The sequence below is a fragment of the Lissotriton vulgaris genome, chromosome 3_2 (genome assembly GCF_964263255.1).
Source record: "Lissotriton vulgaris chromosome 3_2, aLisVul1.2, whole genome shotgun sequence".
In the NCBI taxonomy this organism is placed as follows: domain Eukaryota; kingdom Metazoa; phylum Chordata; class Amphibia; order Caudata; family Salamandridae; genus Lissotriton; species Lissotriton vulgaris.
Window position 1 is genome coordinate 132,848,712 of NC_141690.1, and position 12,514 is coordinate 132,861,225.

The following is a 12,514-nucleotide window of genomic DNA, read 5'->3' on the forward strand; positions in this document are numbered from 1 at the left end:
TATATAGCGCGGGAAGGTAGGGGTGGGCGTGGCCTGGCCGGGTGGTCGTGGCCTATGTCCTGGGCAATGGCGGCAGGGAAACCAAAACAAACCCTCGCCAATGGAAGCTTGTATCTCAGCTGTCAGCGGGCTCGTGAAAGCGCGAAGTGCTCAGTGCAGGTGAGTGCAAGTTTTTAAAAGACCAAAGAAATTCTGTCACTTTCTATTTAAAATATGCAAAATCACTCTACTCCCGGCTCAAGCCTCAGGAGGTTCCGTTTTTTAAAGATGCAGCGCTTGTAGTCAGCGCTCTCTATATAGCGCGGGAAGGTAGGGGTGGGCGTGGCCTGGCCGGGTGGGCGTGGCCTATGTCCTGGGCAATGGCGGCAGGGAAACCAAAACAAACCCTCGCCAATGGAAGCTTGTATCTCAGCTGTCAGCGGGCTCGTGAAAGCGCGAAGTGCTCAGTGCAGGTGAGTGCAAGTTTTTAAAAGACCAAAGAAATTCTGTCACTTTCTATTTAAAATATGCAAAATCACTCTACTCCCGGCTCAAGCCTCAGGAGGTTCCGTTTTTTAAAGATGCAGGTGTTGGGTGATCTCGTTCCCTTCCAGGAGGAAGCAAAGGGCTTGTACTGTAAGATCTTCTGCATTGTTCAGATGCAGGTTTGTGCTTCCTTTTAGGGAGTTTTGCATTGTTGGGTCTTTTAGGCCTTCAAGGAATTGTGAGTTTTCCCCTGGCGGGTGATGTACAACATGAAATTTGGTGGGGTTAGGGCCTTTGAAGGATAGCTGAGCTCTCAAATATTCACAGCTGGGATACTTTGTAATGTGGAGGGGATTTAAGCAGGGATCACTTTAGTGATGTGGGTGAACTAAAGAGCAACCCCCAGTAGGCTTGTGTGCTTGTTTCACCCTAGCAAAGGTTGCTACTGCTGCACTGGTGCATGCTGTGCCAGACATCAGCCAGGATGCTATGTGGTCTTCTCTCAACACGTTCACCAACCACTTCTGCCTGGATGACCAGGTCTGGGGGGGGGCATTTTACTTGATCTGTCCTGCAGGATTTTCTGGTCTGAGCCATTCCACAGATTCACCACCTGGAGAGGTACTGCTTTGGTATCTATTTGATAGAAGTTGGGACATCTGGAAGTCTCAATCAGAAGAACCAATTAGTGAACACCTTTTCTGCTAGAAATCGTAACTGCAGATTCCACGCCAACCCCCTTTCTCTCAGTTCTGTGGAATGGATTTGTACAGTCCATTATTGGGATCCCAGTCTAGCGATCTGTCCACTAGCATATTCTGATTGCAGTGGCTCGATGTCTGACCGCATGGACAAGGATCAGAAAGAAACTGATGTCAGCTTTCATATAGTCCTAGCACAGCACATCACATCAGGGGCAGGATAAAATCTGACGCACAGCTGCATAACGCCACCTACCGATGTGCCGGGGAATTGCTGTCAAAATTCTTCAGCGCCTGGAGGATTCACAAGGTGAGGAATCTCTGTAGATAATTAAAGGCCATATGTATGAAGGCAATTTTGCGATCGCAAACGTTGAAATTCTCCGAATTTAGGCTTTTGCGATCGCAAAATAGCTAAGCGGTATGTGTGTAAGCAAAACAGCCTTCCAAAATAAGAAATCGCAAATTTGCGATTCCTTATTTTGCGATTGCATTTAAGGAATCGCAAATTGCGATTCCTTAAATGCATTGTATGAGGCCCAGAAAAAGTACAATTTGGCCATAAGGAGTCGCAAATTACCACCAACTTCAAGTTGGTGGTAATTTGCGATTTCTTTGAAAAATGCACTTTTTTGCATTTTTCAAAGTGCCATGTGGCACACATACATGCCCATAGGGAATGTATGTGTGCCACATAGGAACTCATGCACATTTCAGGGGTGCAACAGGGTGTCCTTTTGACACCCTGGCACCCTTGAAATTGCATTCTCCATTTGCGATTCTCTAATTGAGAATTGCAAATTGAGAGTGTCTTTCCATTCATTCCTATGTGCTTAGGCCCATAAGAATGAATGGGGAGGTATTCCTTAATTGCGAATTGCAATTTCGATTTGCACTTAAGGAATTTGTAGGATTCGCAAAATTATTTGCTAATCCTACATACAGAGCATTTTGCGATTCTCAAATAGCGATTCTCTAAAAATCGCTATTTGAGAATCGTAAAATGTAACTTTCATACATATGGGCCAAAGTCTCTATCCGGAAAGGCGTTACCAAAGGTAAATCACTTCTTCCGCGTTGCTTGTACACAACTTCTTACGTCCATTTAGTGGGTTATGGTTTAACCTATTTAAACTAAATGTCACTCTGGAATCTTTAGCCTTTGTCTAGCCTCCGTCTGCTCTGTGTAGCTTCATGTGTAAAAGGAGTCTGGATCAGATTCACTGTATTTGGAATGGTCGTTCTGTCTAGCCTGACATTAGGAGAAAGGCATATCTTCTCCTGTGTTGCAATAACTGCGTTGACTCTTGGTTAGGGTTGATTAAGCAGAAAATGCCAAAGCCAAATCATGGTATTGACCCGCAGTATCCACTATCTGAATAACATTGTTAAGGACTTGATTTCTAGGGACACATTGAAATCACTTTTGCAATAAGGGACACCACTAAGAAATATCCAATTTCAACAGAGGTTTGCAGCAAAGAGGCCTTTCATATGAAAGTAGATTTAAGTAAATAGTTACCAATCTTTTTTTGTGCATGGAAAATGTATAGTTATGCCAGAGAATGGTTGATGAATGGACATGGAATTTATTTTAGGGCAAGTCGTTACGCACTGGTCCAGACATTTGTGGAGTGGTCCTTGCTAGGGATGTAGTAGAAAAAACATTGTTTTTGATTAATAATGCAGGTGGTTGGGGGCAGGATGGGAGGCTATGCTTCGCACCAGTGAAATTCATTTTTTTTCCTTCTAATGTGTGGAAAACTACAAGGTAGAAGTGGAGAATTTGTTAAATATTAAGAGTAGTCATGAGAGACCGTGCTGGAAGTAGTGCAAGACTGCATACTGATGGAGTACATATTAAATACGTTTAGAACTACCTTAGGATATCCATCAGTCGGTTTTCAGGTGCACATGTGTTCATTAAATTGCCCTTTGATTTAGAAGCATGTCTTGGTGTGAGTTTTATGTGCTTTCAAATAGTGAGTTCTAGGCCTGGAGGCAACTTCAAATCCCGTTCAGGCCCCTGGAAGTGAAGTTCAAGGCGTCTGATAGTGTGAACTGCCCATTCTTAGAGGCCCTTTGCTCTTGTGAATGATCATAGGCAGCTGTAACCTCGGCAGCCATGTAGTTCAAAAGTCTGCCTGATAATGTGTTTTTTCGGGTAGTGCCAGAATCTCAATGTTAAGAAGAGCGGGGAAGAGGAAGCAAATTCCAAAGGTATTGCCTTTAACAGTCTGGACCCGATACACAAAGGTACATTTCCATGTGTAGATCTACTCTCCATTGTTTTTGTCCTTCACCATTTTCTGAGTGAATTGTTAGACATGGGTTTAGATTTGCATGTCGGTACTCCCACCAGTCAAGCTCCTACGAGTGCATTTACGAATGTAAAGTTGCTATTAATAGCTTGCACCAATTAGAGAAAATATCCATCACCGTGATGGATATCGTGCTATAGTAAAGTATAGTGACCTTTTTTCGCAATTACAAATATTTTAATGTAAAATATGAATCTAAAATTAATATTAACACCCAACTAATAAAATATAGTTGCACGTTACCTCCCCAAATAAAATGTTTACTAATATGTAAATTAATTTAAATGTATTAACTTAATGTTTAAGTTTACATTTTTCAACAATTTAAAGAAGATTGCATGCCCTTACTAACACTTGTATTTTTTTGTAAACTTGGTTAGGTTATGTATTTAATTTAAATACTTTCTATGTTTTTGAAAATAAGTTAAAGTTAATTTTTAATGAAGTTTATTATAAAAATTAAGAAATCGATATGAATATGTTGCTGTTCAAGTCGTAGGCCGTGTTTGGTACTTGACTTAATCCAAAGCTGAGTCTGAATACATTGGAGTCTGTTTTGACACTATTACGGCTGTTGTAAATTTAGGAATTTTATTTTGTTAATCATAAGGTATTTACTCTGCTATGGGTGTGTTTTTTTGGAGCTACAATGCCCCTCTCTAAACCCCTCTTTAATTTCCCCCTCACCCCGACCATTTTCTTGTAATTATTTCCCAAGTCCCTCTGACATGTAGTACAAAAACGGATACTTGCGTGTGTAGAGATTTCAGCCACAGGGTGGTGATCTCCATATAGAAAATATAGTAGAGTTGGAGCTTTCCTGCAGGTTTGTAATTTGCATTTTGTAGTGTGTACTAAATAGTACGTTTACAGTTGTAAATAGAACTTCTGCATAGCTATTTTATGTACTTATAAATGTAGTTTGGGAATCGGCCCATGGACTTCTACGTCAAAAGACTTAACTTGGCATGTATGCCAATGGGATTGGTTGTACGTTCCTGTGTATGGGTTCGAGCACATGAATGATTCAGGGTGAACCTCTCTTTTTTTTCTCTTATCTGAAAAGATCTGTGTACCATTTGATGCATCTCCAGCTCTATGCAAGAGTAGAAAAGCCCCTATCCTCAGATTTTTCAACAGTCTAGCTCCCTCTCCATCCACTATTCTGCTGTAGTCCTTTGCAACACGTTTCATTGGCATGCACTAATTTAAAACGTAGTTGAAGGTCGGCTTGAACTGTGTTTGGGCCTTTATAAAGTATGATGGTCTATTTGCATTTGGTAGCTTTGTTAAGAATGTCCTCGTGCTGGCTGCGCCTTTTTTCCGAGTATGTCTTTGGCCAACATTAGCTTTAAGTGGTGGGCTTTTGTTGTTGGAACATGCACCCTTTGGGCTTCAACTGGCAGCAGCGCTCTGAACGTTAGACCATAACTTATTTGACTAAAGCGTTCAGTAGGGAAGCCCTGCGGAATGTCATAACTCATGAATGAACCTAAGCCAACTCCTTACCTTCCAAACCGGGGTGCAGAAAGCACTCTCCTAGGGGCCAGTGGTGATTGGAGCAGAGCCTGCTGCGGCCCTCCCTTTATTCTCATCTTAGGGTTGGTTGTGCGATTGGCCTCATGTCGTCGAGTGCTCTTGATCCTTTGATGCAGACGATATGGATGTTCTAGTGGCTTCATTTTAGATCCTTCTCAATCTCTCTCTTTTGCAACGGTGTTTGTTATGCATGAACTACCCGGTGACGACCCTCCTGTTTGAGGCATGTGCTCGTTTCGTTTCCGAGACAGTTTGTCTTTTGTAGAATGTTTTTACCTCCTAAAAAGTGATCTTTTCGTACATTGAAGTGGAAACGTGTTTCTTGTCACTATCCCCAAACCTCCCAGTTTGCGCGATACACTGGTCTCATGAAAAAATGTGGCAGAGTGTAGAATGTTTTCGATTGAATTCACCTTAATTTTGCTACATACACGTGCAACTTTAAACCAGTGTGCTTCACCCAAACAAGGGTTTTCAGCGGTACAGCCTGTGCATCAATTATGACATGTTTTCCTGTAGCTGTTGGCATGTATGTTCGAAATAGAACAGTTACCATGGCAACGATTTGTATCCACTATTCGCTTTATATGCTGGGGCCTTTTCATTGTATTGGATTTGTTTAGTGCAATTGCTATTCCGTGTGCGTTCCTTGTTTGAAGTAATTATAATACGAAAAACCCCAAAATGGAAATGTTTACCATTCAGAATGTCACCCTCTTCCATTCCACATTTTTTTTCCATTGCTCATCCTCTGCAGCTTAGTCTATTCTTTCCCTCGCCAATATTTTCATGCGCTTTTCAACTAGAATTGTTTCACTTTTCCTAGATCCCTATGCACTTTGAGTTGCATCTAGCCTCTATTAATGTGTGTATGTATACGTGTGTGTATGCACATACATACATACGTGTGTGTATATATAAACTCTACAATCTAATCTCTTACATTGTACCTTCAGGTAGGGATGATAGTAAAAAGAAATTTCTATGGGAACTCTCCATGATAACTAACCAGGGTGGGAGTCCATCAGCGGGGTTATTGGTAAGCCCAGTGGGTCATTGTAATGTCCCAGCCAAATGGCTGCCTCTGTAATAGGAACCTCGGTAACAACTTTCTTGTAACCACTGCTGAAATACAGTCATTGCAGCTGTCCTCACTTTTCGCGCTTTGAATAGTCAAATGATACTAAAACTGAAAATTCACAGTATGACCGCAAAACTTCACATAGGGTTGTCTATGCGACGGTCAGGGGTGCATGTAGAGAAGTAGTATTTCTCCATGATAGAGGTGGAATTGAGAGCCGAGTTCTTAAATCTGCGTCGCAGTGAACGATCACAGGTTGCTCTGTAAATGTAGGGTTGCCTGTCGGCCTCTCCCATCTTTACATCCGTCCGGCACATTTGCTTCCAGCTTTATTGGACCAAATCTAGAGGTCTGTTCTGGGCAGAGGCTCTTTACAGAGCACTTGTCTGTGACATTTCTGCCTGGCGCCTTCACTCTTCGCGGAGTATACTGTGGCAGTTTATAATTTGCTTCTGTCAGTCTCACTATTGACACCATGGTTATAACATTTTGTTCTCAGGCGTACATTTGTTTTTTTGTAATAGCAATTTAATTCAAATAGCTATTATTTATCAATAGTGCGCCGTTCTTCGTTTTTATCAGGCGCGCTTGGTTAATACGGAACTCGTGGCTCATCAGTTCTTTAAACATTTACTTTCTATCATTTGTATTGTATCACAAATGAATCAGTGAGTAAAGGAGTTAAAGAAAGGGCGTACATATTCAATTTTAATAGAGCTGTGTTTGTGTAATTGTGACTGTGGTGAGTCAGATATTTAGTATTCTCAGAATATTTATAGAGCATAAATTGGTAATTGTGACTTACCAATGTCAGGAAAGTCTATGGGCGAGACATGGAAGGGGCTGTTCTGCTTGTGTATGCCACTTATTTTGCAAAGTGTTTTGTTTATCCAATTCACAGGATCCTGATTGGCGGAATTTGGGACTCCTGCATTTCACATATAAATGAGGAGAGTGTGCCTCCGTCACCAAATTGCTGCATGCACACGATTGGAGCTAGTGGACTTTTCCCGATAGTGGACGTTTCTCGATAGAGGAGCTTGTAGAACTAGCTAAACACACTCAAACCTGTATATTTGTGGTTCATCGCATAACTATTGTGGTTTCTTAGCCACCAAGAGAGGTGTTTTTCTAAGTTGGTGAAAGACGAAGGAACAGCCCAATGTTTATAATTGGTGTAGCTTTTCCATGGGGGAGGGGGGGGGGAGTGGGGAGAGAAAGTGATTCCTTTTGGGGAAAATAAAGTTAGGTGTTCTATGCAGTGAGCTGTGACCTCAGTTTGTGTTGCTGATGATCCCACTATAAAAACTTGCACACGTTTGCAAAATGTGCCATTTGTCCCTATTAATATTGCTCCAAAAATGTTCCAAATATACGTAAATAAATGCATACATATAAAAGCAATATAGGGGATTGTTAGCTTTCAAAAATGTTGAACATGAAAAAAATGTTTTGTATACTATTCTGCTGCTTTAGATACCATTTCTTCGAGACTTTATGTTTGAGGCATGCCACTTTTTAAATAAATTATTAATAGTGTATAACAAATGAGGAACACATTATGGGCAACCCTGGAAACGATTTTGCTTCTGCCATGCCGAGTAAATTTACAACCTGTATCCATATAGAAACAATTGGAGAGGAGTCCCAGATTACTCTTTACCACAGTTTTGTGTGGGTCTTTATGGGCTCACGGGGCATTCCAATCCTAGTACTACTGCATTCTGCCTAATTCCAGCCCCGGTGTGCATGTTTCTAGAAAGGTGGCAAACCAGAGCTTTGCTTGACTACAGCCCCTGATTTAGTATGAGCCCTAACATGATCAGTGAGGCTACTGTCGAGCTTTGCCATGAGAACACTGCTATCAATTGTCACTTCACTGCATGGCATCAAAAGGAACAGGTGGATTTTTTTTTTTTACTGAACAAATTGATTTCTGAAGCAGTCCATCCCTTGGACAAGTATATATCAACCTAAGTGTAATGCAGACTATCCATTAATACCACTCCACAAGGTTGGATTGAGATTTTCCCTCGACTTTCCTACCCATGCATAACTCTCCCCATCAGCAGAAACCTTTTACTTTTCCGGTAGCCTTCGGAGTAGGTCATGAGGGTCTAACTTGAGATAGCTCTGCCGTGTGTATCCTGAGCAGCCATTCCGATGCCCTGAACTCAATGTTCCTCAGTTTCATGACCTTTATAACATCATAGTGTGGCATCTTTGGATTGTACTGCAGCTGGCTTGCCGAAGTGCCTTGCTCATTGTAAACTCCTCAGTGCAGCCGAGTCCTCATGGAGCGGGAAGACCGGGGAGGGCAGTCACTGAAGCTTAATTGAATGCTCTTGGTGGAGAAGCACCAGCCTATCTACCTCCTTTACATCCCCCTTCAGTTGGTGCAATCCCATAGGACAACACTTGTCAACAATTACACCTGAAGCAGCATTTACTAACAGAATGTAATCTTATTACCAGAGGGATGTTTCCAGGGCTTGCATTTAAGAGTAGTACGGTAAATCGACTGTTGAATACACCTTCTGCTCACCCCATCAATCCAGGACGTGATCCAAACCTGGTGTTGTTAAATTATGAATAACAAAGAAATGCTGGTGCCATATAGCAATTATTTCTACATGTTCTTTACTGTGCTGGTGTTATTGCTTGGAAACGGTGGTGAAAAGAGAGCGGAGGCAAAATGAGAAAAAACGCTTGGAAAATTATTGAATACCGTTGGTAGATGTAGCATACAAATTGTGCTCCGCCAGCACAAAGACCATGTGAGTGAGATGTGTAACCTTGTGCTGCTTTTAGTTTAATCTTTATCATTTCCACAAGAATTATTTTTAACACATCTGTTTTGTTCTATTCTAGATACAATTTCCTTAAGTCATACTTTGTTGCCTTCTGTTTTGCAGGACCATACACGCTTTGTGAATTGTGTGAGGTTTTCCCCTGATGGGAACAGGTTTGCAACTGCTAGCGCAGATGGCCAGGTAAGATTGTTTTTTTTATTAATCTCGGCTGTTCACGTATTTTTTTTTTTTTTTTTTAAAGTCAGTCTCCTGAACTATATTCTGGATACAGTTACACAAAATAGTTTCAGTCAAAATGCAAAATGGTAGCATTGCAACTTAAATAGAGGCACTTTACAAACACGTTAGAGGGAATGTAGTAATAGAAGAAAATAAGAAGGTAACTGAAATGATTTGTAAGTGTGAGAACATGAAGTTCAACCTAGTTTTTCAAGAGCTTACCACAAAGGAAGGGTTTAACTGAGGATGGCAGACAGAAAGTTTTAATTGATTGTGAAAATAAGTATGGAACAGGCTGAAGCTTTCTGGCTCAGCATGGAATTACAAGCTGTTCGATATTCATGAGAGGGAGACGTTCTATTATGCCAACAATTCAACATATACAATTGCTCATATGGCTCAAAAATGTCATTGTTCCAATGGGACCAATGTAATAAACCGCTGTGCCTCTCACTGTTTAAGTGTCTGTCATGGACAGCTTCCCTGCTGCAAAGGACGGTCTCCTTCCACAGCTAGTGTTTTTACATCTAGATTTGAATCCAACAGTACTCCCCTAGCACTCTCCTACTACCAAAACAATAGAATAGTGACAGAAAACAGAATAGTGATCTCAACAAGATGGTAGAATGTCACTCTTTCCTGTCTTGTTAAGGAATTTTCTTCTTCCAAGACCACGACTAAAGACTGATCTATCAAAACCAATCCCCAATTTTTCTCCTGAATAAAGATATCTCCAGTTCTGGGTCGTGCAAGCAGAAAGGTCTTCGCTGAAGGGTCCCATTGATAGCAATCTGTTCGAGCTTAAAATGATTATTAAAAACTAGATATATAAAAATAAATCGTCCAAGTAAAGAAGTGCTAAAAATAACAAAGCATCAAATTACACCAAAAAGCTTACAATTTTACATCTAGGCCTTTCCCTGGATCGCCTGTTTCTTCTTTAACTCATTGAACAATGGGGTTGAGGATATTGAACAGCCTTTTTTTTCGTTTTTGATGATCTGTAACAATGACTGAGAAGTAAGTGTGCATAAAAAAGTTATGAAAAAACGAAACCTTAGACATACACATGTTTAGAAATAAGACTGTCTCATTTTTTTGGTGACCTACATTTCTGTATAAAGATTTGTCGGGCAGGACGATAAGTTAAGTCACTGGGGTGAGATCCAGGCCTTATCCCAGTATTTCTGGAAAGGTTTGTTTCTGGAATTAAGGCTGCACAAACATGCTGCTCGTTTTTTTTTAAATTAAACTGAATTTGCTTGTGTGCTACTACAACAGCGAAAGTGATGATATATGTCGACCATTTCAAAGTGGTCCAGTTGCTTTCTAGTCAAAAAACAAAAAAAAACGTGTTCATAACAAGATGGGAGTTATCTTCAAGGTTGTCAGGGACAGAACTCTTATTTTATTTTTTTGCTGCCTTGGAAATGTATGTGGCCAGAGAATGTCATCTGCTTCCAAATCCGTGCTGCAAATAAAGTAGGACTTCCGAGGTCCTGGTTCTGGCCGTTCTGTTCTCTCAGACCCGCTTAGAAGGGGTTTTCGACTGCAGAACCAGCCGACATTGGGCTTGGATAAATACAGCGGTTCCCCGCCTCTAGATTAGGCAGGAACGCGAGAAGATGAAGGACGGGGTACTGCTGTTGTGTGGCTATTATCCCGTTAACTCCCATCTGTACAGGAGTCCCTTAATGTTTCTGCTTCCTTGTTCCACAGATTTTTCTTTACGATGGAAAGACTGGTGAGAAGATTGCTGCCATTGGAGGGACGAAAGCTCATGATGGAGGCGTTTATGCAGTAAGTAGCTTTGTTTTCTTCAATCAGACTTCTGTTTTTTCTTTAACATGTAGACGTTTTTCAATATTTGGCAAAAGCGTGGCCTGTTCACTGATTAAGAATTGCAGTTTGTTAAATGCATGCATTCGAACAGTTACAATGGTGCACTGACTTCAGTGTACGTTTCTTGTGTAGATAATAAATATGTTCTTTTTGAAGTACTTTACTCTGTTTTCCCTGCATGCGAGCCTCGCTTTACATTGACTGCTGTTTTGAGCATAATCAGGTTGATTTAAAACTAAAGATGCTTTGGAAACGCCTACATGTCAGGCTTTAGTGCTGTGATTCATGGAGACTGACATGCAAATGCAGTTTGCGCGTATTGGTACATTACAGCCACACCTATTGGCTCAGCTAATGCTTCTTTATCTTTACTGATGAATTGGTTTAATCCAGTCGGGGTGGGGTGTTGCCTACCAGTTATACATACGTAATCGTTTTTTAGCCAGATTTCTGATGCAGAACACCCTACGGTCGCTGCTTAATGGTATTTTCTGAAATCGTATTAAATGGATCAGATCACTTTGAGGGGTTCTAAAGATTGCACGAGGGAAGTTGACTTTTAACTGTCAAGTCCTAGAGATGCCAGAGTCTAGTATTTAGAGAAATGATGTCTACTAACTTTGGTAAATACAAAGGTGTACACAGCCCACAGTGCGGTGTAATGACCAGGTTGGTGTGTTCGCGCATTGCATGAGGCGCAGATGTGTGGTTGGCCCGGTGCCTTCACGCGCCTGCTGTTACTAGGAGCAGTTGCTATTGTCGGATGTTTTCCCAGGAGTGAACTCTTTCTTTCTGCTTGCTTTAAACTCGGCGTGTATTGTAAGCTTGTTTTCCCGTTGCAGGTCAGCTGGAGCGCGGACGGCACTCAGCTGCTCTCCTCGTCTGGTGATAAAACCGCCAAAATCTGGGACGTGGGGGCCAACTCCCTGGTCAGCACCTTTAAGTTTGGAAGCGATGTCCTGGATCAGCAGCTGGGATGCTTGTGGCAAAAGAACTACTTACTCAGTATTTCCCTTTCCGGCTACATCAACTATTTGGATAAGAACAACCCCGACCGGCCTCTGCGCGTCATCAAGGTACTGGTATATGTTTTTGTGTAATGCACTTCGACAGAACTCATTAGTAATCTGTTTTGAAGCCGCCCAGGGACCCTTGGCTTGCTTTGATTTAAGCTTCATTACTTCACAAAGTCGAACAAACAGTTTGTGACGCTCAAGACTTGCCTGCCGTTAAATATCCGACGCTGCCATCTGGCGGCCTTGCTGGAAACCGCATCTCAAAGCTATAACGCAAAGGACATCTTGCACTGCCACTGCGCTCGCTTTTATCGCCTCCTAGAATCCTCACTTTTGCTTCTCACCCTTTTTTTTTCTTGCAAAATATCACGGAATATATTTTTTTCTCCTGCCGAGTTTTGTTTTTATAGCTTTTGGTATCGGTCAATTGAAAAGCCCCTCGACTCTCTTACTTTGCTTGCTAAATACCCATTCCTGTGTCCAGGATCTCCTTCCAACAGCTTTCACCAACGCACGT

The 12,514-nt window shown here is 41.6% G+C and overlaps 1 protein-coding gene across 1 annotated transcript in view; it reads left to right on the plus strand.

Moving 5' to 3' along the window:
• WDR1 (WD repeat domain 1) overlaps window positions 1–12,514 on the plus strand; it is a 277,783-nt gene that overhangs the window by 125,001 nt on the left and 140,268 nt on the right. Inside the window, exons 6-8 of the mRNA XM_086964091.1 lie at window positions 9,023–9,100; window positions 10,859–10,939; window positions 11,824–12,057. Coding sequence (XP_086820217.1) covers window positions 9,023–9,100; window positions 10,859–10,939; window positions 11,824–12,057 — 393 coding nt within the window. The remainder of the gene's footprint in view (window positions 1–9,022; window positions 9,101–10,858; window positions 10,940–11,823; window positions 12,058–12,514) is intronic.